At 40.4% G+C, this 21,194-nt stretch overlaps 2 protein-coding genes across 2 annotated transcripts; one reads left to right on the top strand and one right to left on the bottom strand.

The window, feature by feature from the left end:
• Nucleotides 1–1,341: 1,341 nt before the first annotated feature.
• On the top strand, nt 1,342–2,957 carry LOC122079260 (leucine-rich repeat protein 1-like). Its single transcript, XM_042645574.1, has 7 exons — nt 1,342–1,679; nt 1,785–1,917; nt 2,014–2,085; nt 2,162–2,305; nt 2,386–2,457; nt 2,560–2,631; nt 2,724–2,957. The coding sequence occupies exons 1-7, from the start codon at nt 1,598–1,600 to the stop codon at nt 2,794–2,796; spliced, it is 648 nt and encodes a 215-aa protein (XP_042501508.1). The 5' UTR covers nt 1,342–1,597; the 3' UTR covers nt 2,797–2,957.
• Nucleotides 2,958–4,240: 1,283 nt separating this feature from the next.
• LOC122079259 lies at nt 4,241–20,123 on the bottom strand. Its single transcript, XM_042645572.1, has 6 exons — nt 19,837–20,123; nt 17,248–19,032; nt 16,889–17,140; nt 14,966–15,046; nt 6,764–7,483; nt 4,241–4,459 (listed from the first exon to the last, which is right to left on the bottom strand). Exons 2-6 carry the CDS (start codon nt 18,529–18,531, stop codon nt 4,403–4,405), a joined length of 2,394 nt encoding a protein of 797 aa, XP_042501506.1. The 5' UTR covers nt 18,532–19,032; nt 19,837–20,123; the 3' UTR covers nt 4,241–4,402.
• Nucleotides 20,124–21,194: the final 1,071 nt, after the last annotated feature.

Raw genomic sequence — 21,194 nt, 5'->3', positions numbered from 1 at the left:
TGGTGGGGGTGGGGGAATGGCTTTGCTTAGGTTGACCCTACTTTGCAGTATCCATTCAACAGCCAGCCCCTTACAGTAAAGCACATAAAATGGCACGGGTTAGGGTTGAGGCCCTGGGTTTGGCCTGGCCTAGGCCTGGGCTAGGAACTAGGTCTCTTTGGGGGTGGGGGTGCATGGGGGCCGTGGGGGGTTCAACTTGAGTCAACCATTGAAATTAGAGGTTGAATCGATCTCAAAAACTCTAGAATTGACCCTCAAATCTGAAAATCCAGCAATCCGATCCCAAAAACCTTAGCATCTACCACATTAAGAATTGGAATTGAAACCGATCACAGCCGGTTTGACCCGATCAGTTAAACAGTGAGTTTGTCCCGTGAGAAGCCATGACTCAAGTTTTCTGGCCAGTCTTGTAGGTAGGTAACGAAATCATTGATGGGATCGGTTACTCGTTTCATTTTGATTGACTATTATCAAGTGGGGAGGAGGAGGATTTGACGCGCCAAGTGAGATTATACACACTTGATGATCCGTATTAGAAAGCTTTTTATCTGCCTTTTAAAAACTTTAGGAAAAGTTAAAATGCACTTCTTAAAAAGCGCGTAGGAAAAGGGCAAAGATCACACTTCTTTTAAGGTAAAGTCAGAAAGGGCTTTAAGCTAACAGACGGGCAAAAGCAGAGATTCAAATTCAAAGAAGAGGAAATGGGTCAAAAAAGCCAAAAAGGTGTTCCAACTTTGAACTATTTTAAGGTGTTTGTGGACTTTGGACTTTGGACTTTGGACATTGGACACCCACGTCTCTGAACCTCCAAATTTACATTGATGCTGCTATTGTTTTATTTGATCCCGTGAATCAACTTGGTGAACTCTACACTAAAAAAGAATTTTAACTGTCAAACATGTCTTTGTTAATCATCTCCCACCCACCCCTCTCCATTTGGTTAGCCTTTTGTTAACTTAAGATGCCCATGTAGTCTTAGAATGAGACAGATCCATGCAATGGTTATGGAGGAACAGGAACTCATATCTTTAACAGGAGGGTCCCACATGTGCAAGGTCGGGGAGAACTACCAGATCCGTTAGACCCATAAAATATGAAGGTTTTTGCTCTATCTATCGCGGTTAGTTACATTGAGACTGTAATCATACTAGAATTGTCTCATTCCGTGCAATAGGGGTGATCTTCTTTGTCCTGTAGGAGATATAAATGTTATTGCATATTTAGTTAAAGAATTCTACAATCTATTCGCCTCATTTAATCGCATGACTAACAATTCAATAGATTAAGAAATTCTCTCTTCACCATGGGTGAAGAAGAACTCAACAATTCATCGAAAAAAAAAAAAACTCAACCTTTTGAAAAAGGTTCTTCTAGTAGTTGACAGCATTACAGTAGGGGATAGAGCACTAGTGTTCTTAATCTATAAATTCCCCAACATGGTTCTGATTTAATGGCACTTCCTTGTTGCTATATATATTACAGCATTGCTTATTGAAAGAGAGGTAAGAGTGCTTCAAAGGATCATCTCACCATCTTCCTCAGCCCACTGGTTCTGGAGGATAACCAGTTAGCAGAAGGTTTCCCGACAGGTCCAGCGATGGAAACTGAGACGCCGCTGCATCTTCTGTTTCTGACTTCAATGTCCTTTACCTTAACTCTCACGAATGCCAACCTCGAAGGTGATGAGACACACTCTCTCTCTCTCTCTCTCTCTCTCTTACTTTCTTTGTTTGAGGAAGCTAACAAAGAGTGGATTTTGTTATCTGGGAATGTGGATGGAGCAGGTGATGCACTATATGCATTGAGGAGAGCATTGAAGGATCCAGGAAATGTGCTACAGAGCTGGGACCCTACATTAGTAAATCCATGCACCTGGTTTCACATTACTTGTGATTCCCACAACAGGGTTACCCGACTGTAAGTGTTCTGTATTCCTTCCTTCCCTGCTCTCCTTCCTATTGACTTGCCATTCTCTTATATGTATATTTATTATCATTCACTTCTTATGAACAGAGACTTAGGAAACGCGAACTTGTCTGGTAAAGTTGTCCCTGAGCTGGGGAGACTCGAGCAACTTCAATACCTGTAAGTCTCCTCCTCCTGTTTTTCCTTCCCATTACTACTACAGTAGCATTTCAGTTCCTGACCCATTACTGTGTAGGGAGCTGTACAGGAACAACTTAGTGGGTTCCATACCAGAGGAGCTGAAAGGACTGAAAAGCCTAGTGAGTTTTGACCTCCACCACAATAACCTCACCGGCTCCATACCTTCCTCCCTTTCCTCCCTCTCCAACCTCAGATTCCTGTAAGCATTCACCATTCATTAATCATATAATCTATCTGCACACTCATTCCCTGTTATACACTAATAGGATATGCATGCAGGCGTCTGAATGGGAACCGGCTGACTGGAAGAATACCAAGACAACTCACCAGACTTCGAAACCTGAAGATCCTGTAAGTTACTCTGAAACTTCAAGGACTCCTTGTTAAGAAACCGAAATTTCTCCCACTCCACCTCACTAGTACAGTAGTACTTATTCAACTTCAACTCTTCAGTGATGTTTCAAACAACGATCTATGCGGTACAATTCCAACTTCTGGCTCCTTCTACAAGTTCTCAGAGAAGAGGTAACTCCCACACTCAATGTAAGTAGTGTGAAGGTATACAAATAAAGAAAACTTGCCTTCATGGGTTTTTTGTTTGTGGTTGGCTGGTGCAGTTTTGAGAACAATCCAAGACTGAAAGGGCCAGAACTGATGGGATCTGTGAGTTATGAGCTAGGCTGCTACTAAGGGCGTAAAAGGCACAATCGAAGTACTTCTGTAACTGCTTACTGAACTTGTATAAGTGACTTTAGTGTATTCGGCAGACCTTGGGTTCAGTTCAATACAACCATATTGGAATGCCTTGGCTGCCCACCAAGAACCATATATACCAAATCTTAGATCTCATCTATAACTATAAGCAACTGGGTATGTCCATACACAACTAAGTCTACTGACCTCTCCCCAATTCCTTGTTCCAGACCCAGAGGAGCCAACACGTATGGTTTCCAACGAATCACACAGCCAAAGTTTAATCTTTTCAACAGATCATATCAATATCTCAGGCAACTGGGCAAAACAAGAATATGCAGGAAATGACAGGACAGAAACTGGAAAGGACATTAGACTATGGACCCAGAGAAAGAATGACAGAACATGCAGTTCAAAACACTAATGCAGCACTAGTTAATAGTCCCACCACCACCATTATCATCACCAAGCTTGACTTTCTGTGTCAGGTATGCATTATCGGAATATATTCAGAATCTAGAATGCATTATGAATCTCAATTCTTCTCTATTTTCTCACTCCAGAATGCATTCTAATTTCAGAATCTATTTGAAAAATGCATACCAAACACAGTCTATTTTTAATAGGTTGAGACATAGCACCACCACAAGTACACTAGTGTCCAATAATAATACTAATAAGAAAGTATGGTATCTCCTAGTTTAGCTGCACCTGAGAGTCACTCAGCTGGATAAGTAGATAGGTCAAAGGATTTACTTCCCAAAACATGCCACTTCTGTTTTGAAGAGCTTCCCCAAAGCCTCCTCTCTTCTTCTTGGAAGGCTATCTTCTGGGAAGTGAGATCGCAGGATTTACTTGTTGACTGCTCAGTTCTGTTACTCCCTTTGTTCCGCAAAAAGTTTACATTTTGAGATATCATTTTTAGTATTCTAATTTCCACTTCTAGATCGGTCAATTTTATCAATTCTGATCTGATATTCAAAAACCCGGAACAAACTCGGTTCGGAGTCGCACGGTGGCATGGAATAAACGATTATAGTAAATTCGCAATGATTCATCATCCAAGGGGAAAAAAAAAATCTCCCACCAATGGGTCAACATTAAAATGAAATGACAAATTAGGGAGTGAACTAGTTTAACCAGTCTCACGGTAAACAACCCAAGGAGAGAATCATGGACCTACACCCACCCCTACTCAGTACCATCACCCATTTGCCAAAGCTCCAAGAAACCACATGTGGTTGCAGGTCATTGAGGACCCAGCCATGCACAGGCCGGAGCCCACAATATTAGCCCTACCAATTTAAGCCCACATCCTTTCCTTTTTTTGGAGAGAGGGGGGTGGGGGAGAGAGGCGTTTGCTAGGGCCTCAGAGGCAGCACTACATAGGGTCCACTCCATCATTTTACAAGGCTTATGCGTCACCACTAAGAGAGCCTGGTGAAGAAAATAAAACTAAATGAATTTAATTGAAGATTGAATCCTTTACAGTTAAAGAAGGGGTAGCTGACCCGCTGCCCCACATCAGGATAATGAGGACTAAGAAGACAATATATACAAGGCAACGAACCAGACAACATGAAGATGACTGGACTCGAAGAAGTCAGTTACTGATGTCGAAGTACTTTGGATCTGCTGGAAAATGGTACTCCACGTTCAACTGCCATCACACAACGAAAAGCTCCTTTAGAGAAACCAAAACAGGGAAAAAGTAATAACAAAATAAGGGAAGCAGTGAAAATAGCATGGTAAAAAATTCCAGCACCACGCAGGAAGAGGAAAGAACACAGTATGGTAAAACTATACCAGCCCTAGAGGGGGACTTGCAACGGGAGCCTACAGCATGAAAAGGACCGAGTTTCTTTCACCCATGGTGAAGCTTCATCCACCACTTATGGTGGTTGGGTGGGACTCCTAGAACAATGCCAAGGACATAATAGGGGGAGGAGTAATTATAAGATCACAATGGTAAAATTCTCTTCATCCACGGTGAAGAAAAAATTCCTCCGCATGAAAAAGGAAAATAGCACAGTGTACCTCCAGATCTTTCGCTAGTGCTTATATCATCAGCTAGCAACAAAACAAACGTACCATGAAAGCCCTCTTTTATTTTTCTTACTTCTAATTCTCCTTATTCTTACTTGTTCATCCCTCACCCAGCATTTACTGCTTCAGTACATAATAAATGAATGTTTCCTGCTGATATACGGGTAACTCTCTCCCCCCCTCTCTCTCTCTCTCTCAAACTACTAAGAAGTCATCTATGTGAAGCTTGAAATTGGCACCCAAAAGTTGAAGTCCATTCACACCCAACAAGCTCAAGACCTAGTTTCTTTAAAGTTGCACCTTACTGGTAACAAATGAAAGACAAACATTGTTATTTGCAAGTGTACTTCACCTTTTCAATTTACTGTTTAGTCACCCCAGAACCAATCCTACTAACCAAAAAGTGAGTTCATGAAAAAAGCCTTTTAAACAATTGGTAGTAACAGAATGGAAAGTAAGACTTGAGAGGTCGGTTTCAACAATCAAGGAGAGCAACATAGATCATGATAATAAAAAGCTCTCATAGCGCATCTCTAAGTCCTAGAGTAGATGGTGCATGAAAAAATTATCAAAGAGATGCCAAGAACTAGCAGGAAGGAAGGCGAACGAAAACCTAGGCAACACCAGTAAAACTATTAAGGAAATAAGCAAAGGCTAGCCAAATTGATGACTAGACTAAAAACCCTCCATTGTCTCATTGCATGGAGAGAATGCTTCCACCATCAACATACAGTAACGACAATTACTAAGATGAGACCCCCATGTCATTGAGCAGTCAAATTTCCGCTCTCCAACAGGGAAAGCCAGATTCATTCAGAGACAGGTTTACAGAGCAACAACAAAATCACAGTCCCAAAAAAAAATAATAAATAAAAAAGAAAAAGAGAAAAGAGAAAAAAGAAAAACAAAGCCTGTTCACTGCCTTGCATTATCACGAACATCAGGTGATTAGATTTGAAAAGCCAACTCTAACATTGTCAAAAATGCATATTCCATGTTCCATACAACTATTTGATCTTCACACTGTTAGGATTATCTGCCTAAATTCAAGGCCTGGTAGAGACAAAGTCCATTCAACTCATTAAACCTTGCTCCAACTATTTGCCATTGACTGCATGAATCCTGTTCCACCATCACACCATGTACGGCTGACCTCACAAGCACTCATCTTTCCACACCAGTTCAATCCATCATGCCAGATAAACATTTTATTTTCTTTTTTTTATAGTGGAAAGGGCACAGGAAGGAAGGATTGACCACACCAAACAGGTATTTAGACCCTAATAAAAGTTACATATTTTAGGATAAAAGGGGGAAAGGGGGAAGCTCACTTGACCCTCCAAGAAACTTGAAAGTGTTGTTCATACAGTTAATCTGAAGCCAAACTTTATGGATCTAAACCATAAACCGAATTTATAGAAATAAAAGATTCTTAAAAGCAAATTTTGGCTTCATTGACACATTAGAATCAAATTTCTTTGGTGTATTTCATTTTTATTCTTACTTTTTCCCCTTGCCAATAGCATGATTCAATCCCACATTGGGGTCCTTAACAACACCCAACTTTTATGCTGTCATCTTCACATAAACATCTATAACCGCTTACACACACACATCACATAAACAACTATGACCATTTCGAGAAAAAATGCCAAATTCCATTGGCTCACACACACGCACCCAAGAAGAAGAAGAAGCATGCAAAAGCTTTACTCTTTCAGACATCTGAATGGACGATCACATGACCAAATGAAAAAAGTGTACAGGTATTAAACAGGAACAAGTAACTTCACAGTAAAGCATTTAACCAGAATGCAACCAATCCACATCCAAGCATACTATTCCAAGCCTTAATTCTAGCACACACTAGCAAAATGCATGTTCAAACTGTCTACTAATAATCTGTTATAGAATGTACCTTGCCCTCATCAGCATCTGAATGGCGCTGAGGGAACACAACCCTCAAATCATTGTATAAGTAGAAGCGCCGCTCCCCCTCAACATCCAAATGATTTGTTTCTGGAGCAGATAAAGGATCAGATTTGCATTTCCGGATCGACCTAGAACCCTTTCTAGGAAAAGGACAGAGGAAACGGAGATGAAGAGCATAACGCAGAACACCACCACCAGAACTGTTCTCATTAACCTTTGAAGAACTATTTACAGATTTCCTGCCAGTTTCATGGCAGCTATCCATCATGAGATCGTCCTCCCCATCAATGTTCTGGCAATCACTGCTGTTGAACCCATTTCCTTTCTCAGTGCTTACAGCAAGCCCAATGCTATTTGGCTGCCCCAGACAGTCCGTAGGTGGAAATACCAACGGACTTATCCCTCCCTTATTCTGAGATATATTGTGTAGGTCATGTTGCTGACTATCGCCACTATATACACAACCTCTAGCTTTGGAACCTGCATTTTCCATAATTTTAGCACTTTGATTTTGAGATCTCATTGTATGTACATCATTAACTCCATCCAGCTTGGCAGCTTCCCCTCTAAGGTGTACAGGATGACCTTCCTTCAAGGCCACAGTTGCCTTGGGTTCATGATTCATGTCAAAATCTCTGTTCCCACCTTTAACAGGGATAGAAGTTGCTCCCAAAGAGGCTAGTGTGACCTTTTGACGCAAGAATGTCTGTGATCCAAGTGAACAATGAGATCACAAACCCATCACCAATTGGATATAAATAGAAATCACTGGAAGAAGGGAAAAGAATAGGGTATGTCAAAGAATAACAACTGCAACCACAAGAGCATGCTTTCATCACCATATATGTGACAACCATGCATTATAGATTTAAAAGTTTCATCTTATTTTCTCAGTTCCCATTTTCCATACTCAAAGCACAGTTAGAAACCATACCAGATGATCAAACCGGGTGACCAGAAGTGCCATCTTTTTTTTTGGACAAATAACGAAAATTTTATCAGAACAAAAAAGAGATCTACAAGAACATCGTACAACCAGTAAAATACAACAACTGGTAGTACCCTCTTTTTCGGTTCACTTTCGACAAAGAACTACCTACTTGTCTCATACTAAGACCAAAATCAAACCATCCATCCAGTTTATAACCACTTCAGTGCAATGTTTATTTTTATTTATTTTTTTTTTCCTATTTTTATTTTAAAAACTTCCCAAATTTTAGTAATTTCTCAATTCTTTTTTATGATTGCAGGTTGGTCAAAACCAAATAAAACTAAAACCAAGCTCCTTTTAGAATTGACTATCACGTGGAAGATCCAAAGATCCCTGCTGACACATGTCAAGTTTCAGCCAAAAACGGAGTTGGCCAAGTGGCATGGAAAATCATTAAAACAACTTCACTTAATAAGAAATAAAAAAAAAAAAGGTGTAAAATTAAAGCTCCGGTTCTTTTAATTGCTCGACCAACTTGTATGGCAGATCCAATATCCCACATAAATCCCTCAAGCCAAGTAGGGGAACCAGATCCACCAAAGAATCAGTGGACCCTTATCAACATCTGTAGTAATCCCCCATGTAGTCGTCAAGGTGCTGCCTAGGTCCCAAGGCAGTCCAGCAATTCTCAATGGTCAAAGAAACGAGGCATCTGGTCATCTTGAGTTCGAGGAGTAAGAGACCCAGAGAGAGGGAAAACAAGGATGATGACAAAAAACAAAGTAAAAGAGGAGGGTGAAGGGTGACGGTACCTGGTCTCAAGTGCTCTTTGGGAGTTGGTAGGCATTGTCGACCTGGAGCCCTCCAGAAAGTGCAGGGTTAAGGAGACCTTGGGGGTTCAAACAAGGAAGTTCAAAAGAAAGCAGGGGTCTTTAGGCCCTATTTCGTTAGAAGTGAGGTGAAACTAAAAAAGTGGACAAACAATTTTAGGCCCCATTTGGTTAGAAGTGAGACAAAGTAAAGAGAAATATGGAACTTGCCTTAACCCCACCTAGATGCCATAGCAGCTGGCCATCACTTTGGCCTCCCTTGGCAGCATGAGAACAATGATCCCCACCTCCCTTCTATTAATCAAAATAAGGCCCTTTAAAAAAACTGAGAAAATCACTAAACTCCCTGCATTTTGGACATGACCCACTCAGCAGAGGCCTAACACCTTCATGATTTGGATTGACAACCATAAAACCATATGACCAAATGCCCAAATTTCATTATAACTGTTAAAAGAAAAGAGAGAGACGGGCTTCTTATTTGGGTGGATAGGATAGGAACATTTGGCTATATATATATATATATATATACTTCTTTTTTTTTTTGGTAAAAACATTTGGCTTTATATACATGAACAACGACGGTCGAGTGTAGCCTTGATATATCACTTTTTGGTCAACCTCATACATTAACCTTTCTAAAGTGCAGGGAACCAAGGAACATTGTTTTAATTGATAAAAAGAATAATCTATTTGTTGAGATTAGGGAATAGCGCTAATCAGCACCTACGACAGGGACTTTCTAGTCCTTGTCGAGTTTGTTTGGGGAATTTTGGGGCTTTTCTTCATGTACCTATGGGCTGTTATGTCTTTGTTTTGTCTTTCTTCTTGACCTAAGGTTATATATACATAAGAGAACCTGAGATTACATTCACATTGAATTAATCTCAGCTTGCTCTCCATTCTTGAGACTTCCTTTGGTTATTTCATCTTCTTCCTCCATTCTTCTCTTTTCTCTCTCTCTTTTCTTCTTGGTTCTGGTTTAGCTACAGCTTCTGAGATTGTAACATGGTATCAGAGCTGTTGTAGTTAAATTAATTTGCTTCCGAAAACAAGAAAGCTGCTGGTTACGATTTAGAGGTTCTTCTTCTTGGTGCGCAGCCACTCATTGCTGCAACTGCTTTTATCTAATCCCTAATAGAGTGATTTTCCTTTTGTGAAGATCTATTTTACCTTTACTGGTGGAGTAAGTGGCTGATTGCTTGATGATTTGAAGCCTCCGCCTCTCCTTCTTCTATTCTACCCTACCTATATGACGATGGTCAGGTTTGAGGCTGCTGTTCTTGATTTTTTGATCTAGTTTATCCTACCTATATGAGTTGATTGATGCCTTTATGTGCTTACTGCCGATAGTGCTTATTGATGCTTATACTTGCTTGTTTCCGATATAGTTATTGATGCCTACATGTTCAGATCTGAGTTGTGGTATAGAATGTTGGATTGAATGCTAAGTTTCAGATCTGAATTGCATTATTACCTATCTGGATATGTTCATCCTCTTGCTTGTTAGTCACTCTACCTGATTGTCATGGCTGAGACTGTACCTGCTACTATTTCTACTATTTCTTCTACTATGGCTTTGTCTGCATCGGATAATATCAATGTCCAGATCACCTCTATCAATCTCAAAGGGAACTCGAACTATCTTCTTTGGGCTCAGTCTGTTAAGGTGTATTTGTTGGCTAAAGGTAAACTAAGCTATACTACCTCTAAGGCTCCCTTGCCTGATGATGATAAGTATGACAATTGGATGAAGGAGAAAGCCTTGATTCTGATCTGGTTGTGGAACAGTATAGAACCAGATGTAGCTGCCAATGTTATATTTCATTCTACAGCTAAGGGAGTATGGGATGATATGAAGGACATACTCCCAAGAGAAGAACATGACATGGATTTATGACATATATGAGAAGCTCTTCCAGTTTTGTCAATCTGACAAATCCCTCTCGGAGTATTACAGTGCCTTTAAGGGAATGGTGGAAGAGCTTAATGTCTTTCAACCTCTGACTACTGATATTGAGAAGTTGAAGGCTCAGCGGAACGAGTTCTTCGTTTCCAAATTTTTGGCCAGTCTGAACAATGATCTGAAGGCAGTGAAGGGCCATCTACTTGCTAGTGATACGGTACCTACCCTGAATGATGCATTTTCATGACTACAACGTATCACCTCTTCATCCAAATCTGATCAACCTTCCAGAGATAATTCTGCATTCTTTACTAACCGTGGCCATGGGCGCGGTTGCGGAGGAGAACGTGATCCTATGGGTCGAGGTTCTAGTGGACAGTCCTCAGATCGCACTGGTCACCAGTGTACTTATTGTGGGAAACCTAACCATACTATAGAGACGTGCTGGGCCAAGCATGGTAAGCTAGAGTGGGCAACTTAGTTAGCCAATCATGCAGTGTCCAATGATGGTACTGATACTGTATCTCCGGCGACTACTACACTTATACCTTCTTTAGGAGATTCTTCTACTAGTATGCGCGATGACATCAACCAGTTACTCCGGCGCTTGCACTCTCTTGAGGCGTCTGCTAGTACATCCCATGGTGCCTCTACATCCATTGCTACCCTTGCTCATACAGGTACATCAGCCCTTCTTTCCTCTACATCTACCCCCTGGATAATTGATTCAGGTGATTTCGCTCATATGACTGGTAAGTCATCTCTTTTTCAGACCGTCTCATCTAGTTTTAGTTCTACATCGGTCATTTTTGCTAATGGTACATCCACCCCTGTTCTTGGACATGGTACTATTTCTCCTACTTCTTCATTGCATTTGTCGTCTGTATTACATATACCTCAATTTTCGTTAAGCCTTCTTTCTGTGAGTCAATTGACTAGATCTCATTGTATTTTTCAAGATCTTCACTCGAGAAAGACAATTGGTGGAGGGTGTGAGAAGGATGGATTGTATTACCTCAACAGTGGTTGTCCTCCCACTTCTGCTGTCGCTACTGCTGTTGGGGATGTCTCTCCATTCCAGTGGCACTGCCGTCTAGGCCACTTGTCCTTACCTAGATTTCAACTTTTATTTCCCAATTTTAAACATGTCTCTAGATTAGAGTGTAAGGCCTGTGAGTTGGGTAAACATCATCGGGTGTCTTTCCCATCTCGATCAATGTCTCGTAGTCTGTCGTTGTTTTCATTAGTTCATTCTGATGTATGGGGTCCTTGCAGAGTTAGTAATAGGTTTGGGTTTCACTATTTTGTTATATTTGTTGATGACCATTCTCGCCTCACATGGCTTTACATGTTAAAAGACATATCTGATTTTCTATCTATGTTTCAAAAATTCTATAATGAAAGAAAAACTCAGTTTGGCATTTCCATTAAGATTTATCGTTCTGATAATACTTTAGAATATGCTCAAAATGATATTTCTGACTTTTGTGATACCTATGGCATGATTCATCAGACTAGTGCATGTACCCCACAACGAAATGAGGTTGCTGAGCGCAAGAACCAACACCTCCTTGAGATAGCTCGAGCTATTATGATACACATGCATGTCCCTAAGCATTTTTGGAATGATGGAGTTTTAACTGCATGTCATTTGATTAATCGCATGCCTTCTTCTGTTCTGTCGAATAGGTCTCCCTTCTCTATCTTATTTCCTACTCTACCTAGTTTTCATCTTCCTCCTCGGGTTTTTGGGTATGTGTGCTCTGTTCACAATCATGTGCACGTGGATAAGTTGTCTCCACGGGCTACTGAATGTATCTTTTTGGGCTACTCTCGTAACCAAAAAGGATACAAGTGCTATGATCCTGTTACTCACAGGAACTTTGTAAGTGCTGATGTGACCTTTTTTGAAGGCACATCTTTCTTCTCCTCACAGGTGTCTCAGCCTACTGAGGAGTGGTCATCTACCTCTCCTCCTCACATTCCATCCCTTATTTCGATTCCTGATGCCCCTAGTACCAATGCACCTATTCCACCTCCTCTACAGGTTTATCGGCGCAGAACGAGGGTTGGACAGTCCAGTGGCGAGGTTATTGATCCTGTTACTATACATCTTCCATCGCTACCTTCCTCTGGTGAAGCTCCTCCTTCTGTTCCATCCGATGACTTACCAATTGCTCGTAGGAAAGGTATACGTTCTTGCACTCAGAAATTCTTGGCTATTTACCCTATTGATAAGTTTATGTCTATCTCTCATTTTCCTCTTTTTATTCATGGTCTTGCTCTATCTCTCTCTACTAACCTTGTTCCCCATACCCATACTAAGGCCCTCCATATCCCTGGATGGAAGAGTGCCATGAATGTGGAAATGGATGCACTCTTGAGTCGTGGTACCTGGAGTCTGGTAGATTTACCTCCTGGTAAAGACCTGGTGAAATGTCGTTGAGTATACACTGTTAAGCATCACTCTGATGGCTCTGTTGAGTGGTTGAAAGCTCGCCTGGTTGCCAAGGGATACACTCAGACTTATGGTGTTGATTACTTTGAGACTTTCTCCCCAGTTGCTAGACTTAATTCGGTTCTTGTTCTTATCTCCCTAGTTGTCAACTTTGATTGGCCTTTATTTCAGTTGGACATCAAGAATGCTTTCTTGTATGGTGATCTACAGGAGGAAGTTTATATGGAGCAACCTCTCAGGTATATTACTCAGGGGAAGAATAAAGGTCGGGTGTGTCGCTTACACAAAGCGATCTATGGTCTCAAACAATCTCCTCGGGCATGGTTTGATAAGTTCAGTGCTACCATAGTCACTTGTGGGTTTTCTCAGTGTTACTCTGATCAATCTGTGTTTATTCACCGCAGGGGTGACAACTTGGTTGCGTTGATAGTGCATGTTGACGATATCATCCTGACTGGTAATGACGAAGCAGGAATTTCAGAAGTGAAAAGTCACCTACAGAATCATTTTCAGACAAAGGATCTAGGCCAACTTCATTATTTCTTGGGATTGAGGTAATCCAAAGCAAGAAAGGGATTAGACTATCCCAACGGAAGTATGTAGTGGACCTTCTATCTGATACTGAGATGCTCGCATCCAAACCTATTGTATTCCTATGGATCCTCACCAAAAGTTTGGTGTTGATGGTGAACCTCTTCAGGATATACATCAGTACAGAAGTCTAATTGGCAAGCTAATTTACCTTACTGTGACTCGCCCTGATATCTCTTATGTTGTTGGGGTTCTCAGTCATTTCATGCAGTCACCTCAGAAGGCCCATTGGGACGCTGTTGTTCGCGTTCTTCACTACCTGAAGAGGGCTCCTGGCAAGGGGCTTGTTTATCGTCCTAATCAGCATATGGATCTAGTTGGCTACTCTGATGCTGATTGGGATGGCTCTGGTAGTGATCAGAGATCTACCACTGGATATTGTACCTTTATTAGAGGTAATTTGGTCACGTGGCGCAGCAAGAAACAGACCACTATTGCCCGGTCTAGTGCTGAGGTAGAATATAGAGCTATGGCTTATACTACTGCTGAGCTGATGTGGTTGCGTTCATTACTCTTGGAGTTGGGATTTCCAGTAACCAAACCTATGCAAATGCATTATGACAACCAAGCTGCTGTGTATATTGCCAGCAATCTGGTCTTCCATAAGAGGATCAAACATATAGAGGTGGACTGTCACTTTGTTCATGATGTTGTTCTAAAGAAGCTGATTGAGACCCCGTTTGTTTCATCAAAGAATCAGTTAGCTAATATGTTCACTAAGTCCTTATTTGCTCTTAGTTTTCGCAATGGCTGAAACAAGCTGAGCATGGGAGATTTATATGCTCCAGCTTGAGGGGGAGTGTTGAGATTAGTGCTATTCCCAAACAAGGAATAGCGCTAATCAGCGCCTACCACAGGGACTTTCTAGTCCTTGTCGAGTTTTTTTGGGGTATTTTGGGGCTTTTCTTCATGTACCTATGGGCTGTTATGCCTTTGTTTTGTCTTTCTTCTTGACCCAAGGTTATATATATATATATATATATAAAAGAACTTGAGATTACATTCACATTGAATTAATCTCAGGTTGCTCCCCATTCTTGAGACTTCCTTTGGTTATTTCATCTTCTTCCTCCATTCTTCTCTTTTCTCTTTCTCTTTTCTTCTTGGTTCTGGTTTAGCTACAGCTTCTGAGATTGTAACACTATTCATGTATACAAACACAAATGGATAATGGATATTCACACAAAATTACTTGTCTGGCACTCGTGTACATCCATAATGCACAGGTATTTTTTCCAAGTTCTAAACATTTCAACTCCAAGTAATTCAAAATCAAAGAAAAATAAATAAGAAAAAGGTTCCTAAAAAGTATGAGATATTGAGTTGCATCTGAACAATGAGTCAATGTTACTTTTTACAAGTACTCTTCATAGAATGCTAATTTTGAAATTTTCCAAAAGTCTGGGAAAGGTTCATGTCTAATTTCCACCATTAAAAATTTTGAAGATGAAGTAGCATCTATCCTAGCATACCTTGGTCCCAGCTGGCATGTCACTCAAATCATAATTGCAAAAGAAAGTGTGAAGAGGTGTCTTCTCTGGGTTGCTGAGAACCTGCCAAAAGAATTCAGATCATCAGCACAAAAAAGTCATTTCAGGGGCCATAAGCAAAGGCTCAGTAAAATTCTTGGCGAAGGCATAATTCAATTACATATTTATCCTAAGAGCCAATTAACCAAATAGCGTACAACTCCTCAATAGGCAATTTATTTTATTAAATACAAGCCAAAAAGACAGAAATCAGATTTACCAGCAAATAAATGCCAAGGTTTTCCTTTTATGACACTATAGGCTTTGAAGCTAGCGGTGATGGAGTATTCTGCTGCACGTTAATAGGGCATATTCAGAGAATCCAACTTCCAGGAATCCTCCGGGTAAGCAATCCTCATTTACACCCCGCCCCACCCCCGATTAAATGGTTTTCCTCAAATTTACAACTTGAAGAAGAGTTTCTTTTTGTCAAGTAGGTAACTCATAACGGTCTTACAACTGAAACTTTTACCACATGGAGAGGACCACATGAGGAACCTATGGACATCTTTTAGGCTGTCAAATTTCATAATGACTTCAAAGCAACAAAACTTGCGAGACTAAAAGATCTGAAGTTAGAATGTTGTAGTAGTAGCCATTTTGGAGTTCCTAGAAAATGACATATATGTAATACTAACCCCTGGTATTCCTAACAACTATGTTCAAGCACCTTCAACTGAAAATAAAAGATGATAGTCTTGCTGTCTTACCCTCCCATAAACTAGACTATCTACTAATCCTATAGTTTTTTTTTGTCCATAGTCCATTTATAAGTGTAGTTTCAAATAAACTTCAGATGCTTATGCTAAAATTACTAAAAATGAGAATATATCATTTGATTAGTCTTCTTTTTTTTTAATTTCAACTAGAAGATAAACACAGTTTCCACAAACAAACATCCAACTTGAACATACCATTGAGTTTCCACTCATAACCATAAATTACAGTTCACAGAGCCTCTCTAACACGGAATTGGTATTCAGAACCATGTAATGTTCTGGAAACTTTCAAGAAAGTAATAGAAAATTAAATTTTAAACCATCATGGAAGACAATAAGATTTTGAAGCATTATCTAATGGAAAAATGTAATACACCAGAAGTTGCATGATGTTCTGGTAGGAAAGCATACACAAAGGCAATGTTATATTCACCACAAAGAAGTTACCAGTCGGGAAAGGAGTAACTAATGATCCACAGCAAAACCCACGTTATGCCATGCAAGCAATGAAAACTATGGTGAGGTAATGAGTAAAAATAATATAAAAACATCCTGGCTTCCAGAACTCGCACCTGCAAGACCAAAGGATGCCCTGCATAACTTATGATTTTACTTTCTCACCTTAACAAATCCAACTAGAAGAGGCCCCACCCAATACCAGTTTCAATTTTGTAAATTTAAACTTCAATCCCATCCCTGGCACCAGAAACCTCACGGAGCTAAGCACAATCTGTCAACCACATTCTTAAATATTGTATCCTTAAAACTCGGTGTAGGATTATCAATGCATTTCAAATTTAGTGCCTATCTACTGGCCTCAATCACCTCTAGTAGCCGAAAAGAACTCCACAATAATGACGAATCAAAGGCCATCAACTTTCTGAGGTGTATTTGGAGATATGGCAGTAGTGTCACAATACAGGTATAAGAACAAGGTTTTACAAACATGCTATAAAAATTATGTGGGTAACTACATTCAACTGCAAGAAATAACATTTCACAAAAATAGCCCCCCTAGATGTGTAAAGGAGTTACAACAAGACAGTGAAAATAAAACCATGATCAGTTTACTGTCCCATATGCATTGAATATGGCCTAACTTACTTGATTACAAAAAAAAAAAATTTAGGGCTAAGAAACCTAGTACCAGTTGTATGCGCCCTTTCATAGGGATACGTAGACGGCTCTTGGAAGCTCGAGAATCATCATTGCTAAGATTTCTCTTCAATTTGGGGCCTCTACATTTGTTTGTTGGTAAATTTCCTGCAAGGTCTATTGATGAATAGTACAGTAGATAATTATCTCCATCCACACTTGTTACTGCAAATGGAAGTTTCTGTGAGGGCGGTGAGAAGCTCCCACTGGTAACATTCAGAACAGCTAGGAAACCATCAATTCTCTGCAGGAGAATAAACCATCGATAATGAGTACACAACACATAATGGAAATAGAAGATCAAAATGACCTATAGGAGAAATTTCTAAGTCAAAAAGTAGGGATGCAAACCTGACTGACTTTGCCGGATGAAAACCGACCAGACAACAGGGACTCTTCAAAAGAACCAATCAAAGACCTCCTCACAGGAAGTCCACTCAAACTTCTAACAAACTTGATGCATTGGGGTGTAGGGGCTGATTCAGGACCTGAATGCCGGGATATGCCACTGGTACTTCCCAGGAGAAATACATCACGGTCCCTCCGTAGAATATCAAGACCTTGAAATGATTTGCTCGTCATACTAAACACCTCTTCCTCAGGAGAGAATGAAAACCCTGAGACAGTTCCATCAAGAGACTTCTCGATATTCATTGCGGTTAGATGGTCACCTGTAATCTCTTTCCTGATAGGCCTGCATAATCCTGCAGATTTCATTCCTTCAGAGAATTTTGGACCAAGAGGGGACAAAGACAGAGGAGATGAGATCAACTTTTTTGAAGACATGGCTACCGCCCCTGTTTGGGTTCTTATCGTGCTTGGTTCTCCAGTGGGATCAAACCCCATTGAAGATGAGCAGTAATTGTGATGTAGGGACTCGTTGTTCTCAAGCAAAGGGCCATCGGTGAATAAAACAGAGTCAGTTCTAATGGTATTATCTAGCATCAAATTCCAATTTTGGCAACTAGATACAGACCAAGCTGGGGTGCTTGGATAATCAGTGTGCCCACCAACATTAGCTTTCTTATGGTCTTGTGCCAAAAAGACATTGAATTCATGTCTAGGGATAGGGGGATGAATCTCACCATCACCTCCACCAATGTCTAACTGATCACCAATGAATTGATCTGGGCAAAGCATGCCATTCAAGGGGGACAACAACCGCTTCCTGACTATTGACCCTTGCGGCTCAGTAACAGATAAAGGAAAATGATCAGATGAATTCCCATCAAACCCATCAACAGAGGAATCAGACCCACCAGAGTCAAAACCCACAATCCGGGAAACAGGAATTTGAATATTGCGTCCAATTTTACTGCTAAACAAACCATTTTTCTCCATGGGACCGATCTTCCAGCCATAAGCACTTGGTGCACCATTAATGGGACTCTTACATTTAGATAGCGCATCTGGGCTTTTGCTTTTCACGAGATCCAATGTTGTTTTTCTCTGGAAATCCCCAAGAGAAGAGCATGGAAACTCCCCTGTGGTTCGATTAACTGATGTTCCTCCGTTAACCCCATCCAGATCACAACTGCTCAGACGGCTGAACCGAGTAGGACTTTGCACAAATGAGGTCAGTGACGCTGCAACTTCCTCGGCAATTTTGCTAGAGGGTACTTGAGGCAAACCCATGACTAGTATTTTGCAATAAACCACAATATTTTGTTCTCCAAGTCCAAGTGAGTCCTTTCCTCAGTTTACCTTCCCTACTTTCGTTTATAGCTTCCGCTCTCCCATTGCATTTCAACGAAAAAAAAAAAAAAAAAAAAACAGAATTTGCTCTCAAGACCTCAGCGATTTTATTTGCAAATTGAGTTTCCAAATCACATCAATGCCACATTATAATGACGAGAATAGAAAGGTTAATCCTTCCCTAGTGTTCACCGTTGGTGAAGGAAAACTTTCACCAAAATCAGTTCCTACAAAATCCCAAATCTACTTCAAATAGTTACTACTACCTATCTACCAAAATCATCGTGACCATAATTATCATTTCCTTATACCATCATGCAGAGAAGCCCAATACCCGGTAGTAATCCAAACACATTGGGAAGAACACAGCTTCTGACCCCCATACCAGCATGCGACGAGACACTGTTGCTCCATGGTTGCTCAAGAAACCAAAGCACAAACCTGAAACAACATTAAAACAAAAGGAGGGTCTCAGTACAGAGTTGAAGGATGCAGCTTCATATTTCCTTCCTTTTTTTCCCTTTCTCGGCAATTTAACCATGTAGACCTTTTCCGCTTTCGTAAATTAAGAAAGCACATAAAATATTATAGCCAAGATAAAGACAAAATCGGGGCGGAGTGGGGGAGATGTAATGAGATATGGCAACTCACAATCATACTTGAAGGGAGTTTCATCCATAAATCAACAAATTAGTTATTTTTTATCAACTGAAATCTTGATGAAGAGTGTCATGACTCCTGAGAAACTCCGAAGAAAATAATTACTGGTCTATACCCATTTTATTTCTTTCAATAATCTTGGAAACCGAAGCCAATAATAAGTTTTCCTGTTGACCATTGGAGGGTTGGGAAACGAAAAACCAGAGGACCTCAAAAAAACCCATGACGCTTCAAACATCGATCGGTCTTAATATCGTTGATCATTTATTAAGGATTACATTCAAACACCAGTTCAACATAATATAAATTAGAACCCAAATCGGCTCCTCCTTGAAACGATCGGAAATCATATAAACGAGAGAAAAACGAACTTTTTCATCCAATCTACATAAGAACCTCGAAGGAACTCAATACCCAAAAGAGATGTAGAACAAGAAAACCCACTTAAAATGCATTTAAAAAAAAAATTAACAAAGAATATAAAACTGAACTTTTCGGATCCCAATCGATTAACGTAGATTATTAGCAGCTTAAGAGAGAAAAAATCAAAAAAGGGAAATGAGCTGCGCGTGACGTTCGACGCACCAGTGAAGCTACCGATCACAGAACGATTACTCATTCCGAATCGTCCATCTGTGTAATATATTGGAATCAAAACTGAAATGTCAGACAAATGAAGCAAGACAGAAAAAGCCGATGAATGATAATAAACCCTATTCCGTTATTGGCTCTGAAACAATTTTCTTCGTTTTCTTCGCCTGCTGGTTCTGGCCTCCCCCCCTCTTCCTGCGATACCACGCAGTCCCATCCCTCTATCAATCCCACTCTTACCCAACCTCACCTCTGTTTAATACTTCGTATCACCAACCCCAAAGGTCCAGATTATTTGCGTCACCGGTTGCCACCAGAATTTTCTGGCCGTTTGTTTTTTAAAAACCAATAAGCACATGCTTTCTTTATTAAGGTTTTACCATTTCAGTTTTTTTTTTTTTTTTCTTCTTTTTCTCCTTCTCTCTCCACCTCGCTTTGGCTGCTTCTTCCATGGTGACGACTGGATCAGTCATGGACCCCATTCCGATGGTGACTTGTGGCAGAAATTTAGGTACTTTTCACTTTTCTCCCTTTCTGCCCGAGGTTTAGAGCTCCAAGAGAAAGCGGTATTTTATCTTAAATTTTCAGAAATGAAGTCTCTCTCTCTCTCTCTCTCTCTCTCTCTCTCTCTCTCCTCTGCAATTGCAGAAGACGTTTATATCCTCCAAAAACGAAACATAGAGTTGTCCCGCAAAGCAACCAAGGCCGTTGGTTTAGAATATCTTATGAGAATGGGTTATCTGATCAAGTATGATAGGAGAGTACACCAATGATATGTGATAAAACAGAATCACATATAAGAGGGTAACAAAGTCATTTCATGTGAAGAAGAGAGTGATAAACATAAATGATGCCAAGCTAGCACTTGAATACCTCCTCATGTCTATCTTTCTCATTCCATGTATGAAATGATATATCTGTCCTGGCTTTAAGAGAGATGGACACAAAGATGCATTAGAGTATGCTATGCAACGGACAAGAAACACGATTTGCTACATGTATATAGGTGGAAATATATTGAACATTCATTCCATGGGAGAGTGTAGTTTTTGTGCATGTGCGAGGGCCAATGAGAAGGTTCAAGGAAGCATCCAAAGAAATATCATTTTCCCCTTTATTGGGTTGGGCTGGTCATTTCGTACCCCTATGTGTCTAGGCGCAAGGGCCACATCCCCCCCCCCACAACTTTTTCCTATGTATATAGATAGGGAGAGTGTTTTATAACTAGTAGCGTACACTACATCAAAATGAGACACCCCACTCCAAACCTCCTTTAGGCATGTTTAAAATAATGGTAGGGAGATCATTACATAGGGGTCCGAAGCGTAGGAAAAGATCCCAGACATAGAACA

Source organism: Macadamia integrifolia, chromosome 5 (assembly GCF_013358625.1).
Source record: "Macadamia integrifolia cultivar HAES 741 chromosome 5, SCU_Mint_v3, whole genome shotgun sequence".
Lineage (NCBI taxonomy): Eukaryota > Viridiplantae > Streptophyta > Magnoliopsida > Proteales > Proteaceae > Macadamia > Macadamia integrifolia.
Note: the sequence above shows the minus strand (reverse complement) of the source record. Positions and strands in the feature narration are given on the sequence as shown.

Excerpts from the sequence above, each read along its gene's own strand:
- LOC122079260 (XM_042645574.1), top strand. The coding sequence starts at position 1,598 with ATGGAAACTGAGACGCCGCTGCATCTTCTGTTTCTGACTTCAATGTCC. Across the intron at positions 2,306-2,385 it reads CTCTCCAACCTCAGATTCCT|GCGTCTGAATGGGAACCGGC; the intron begins GTAAGCATTCAC and ends ATATGCATGCAG. Across the intron at positions 2,458-2,559 it reads CTTCGAAACCTGAAGATCCT|TGATGTTTCAAACAACGATC; the intron begins GTAAGTTACTCT and ends TCAACTCTTCAG.
- LOC122079259 (XM_042645572.1), bottom strand. The coding sequence starts at position 18,531 with ATGGGTTTGCCTCAAGTACCCTCTAGCAAAATTGCCGAGGAAGTTGCA. Across the intron at positions 7,484-14,965 it reads ACATGCCAGCTGGGACCAAG|ACATTCTTGCGTCAAAAGGT; the intron begins GTATGCTAGGAT and ends CTTGGATCACAG. Across the intron at positions 4,460-6,763 it reads CAGATGCTGATGAGGGCAAG|TTGAACGTGGAGTACCATTT; the intron begins GTACATTCTATA and ends GTGTGATGGCAG.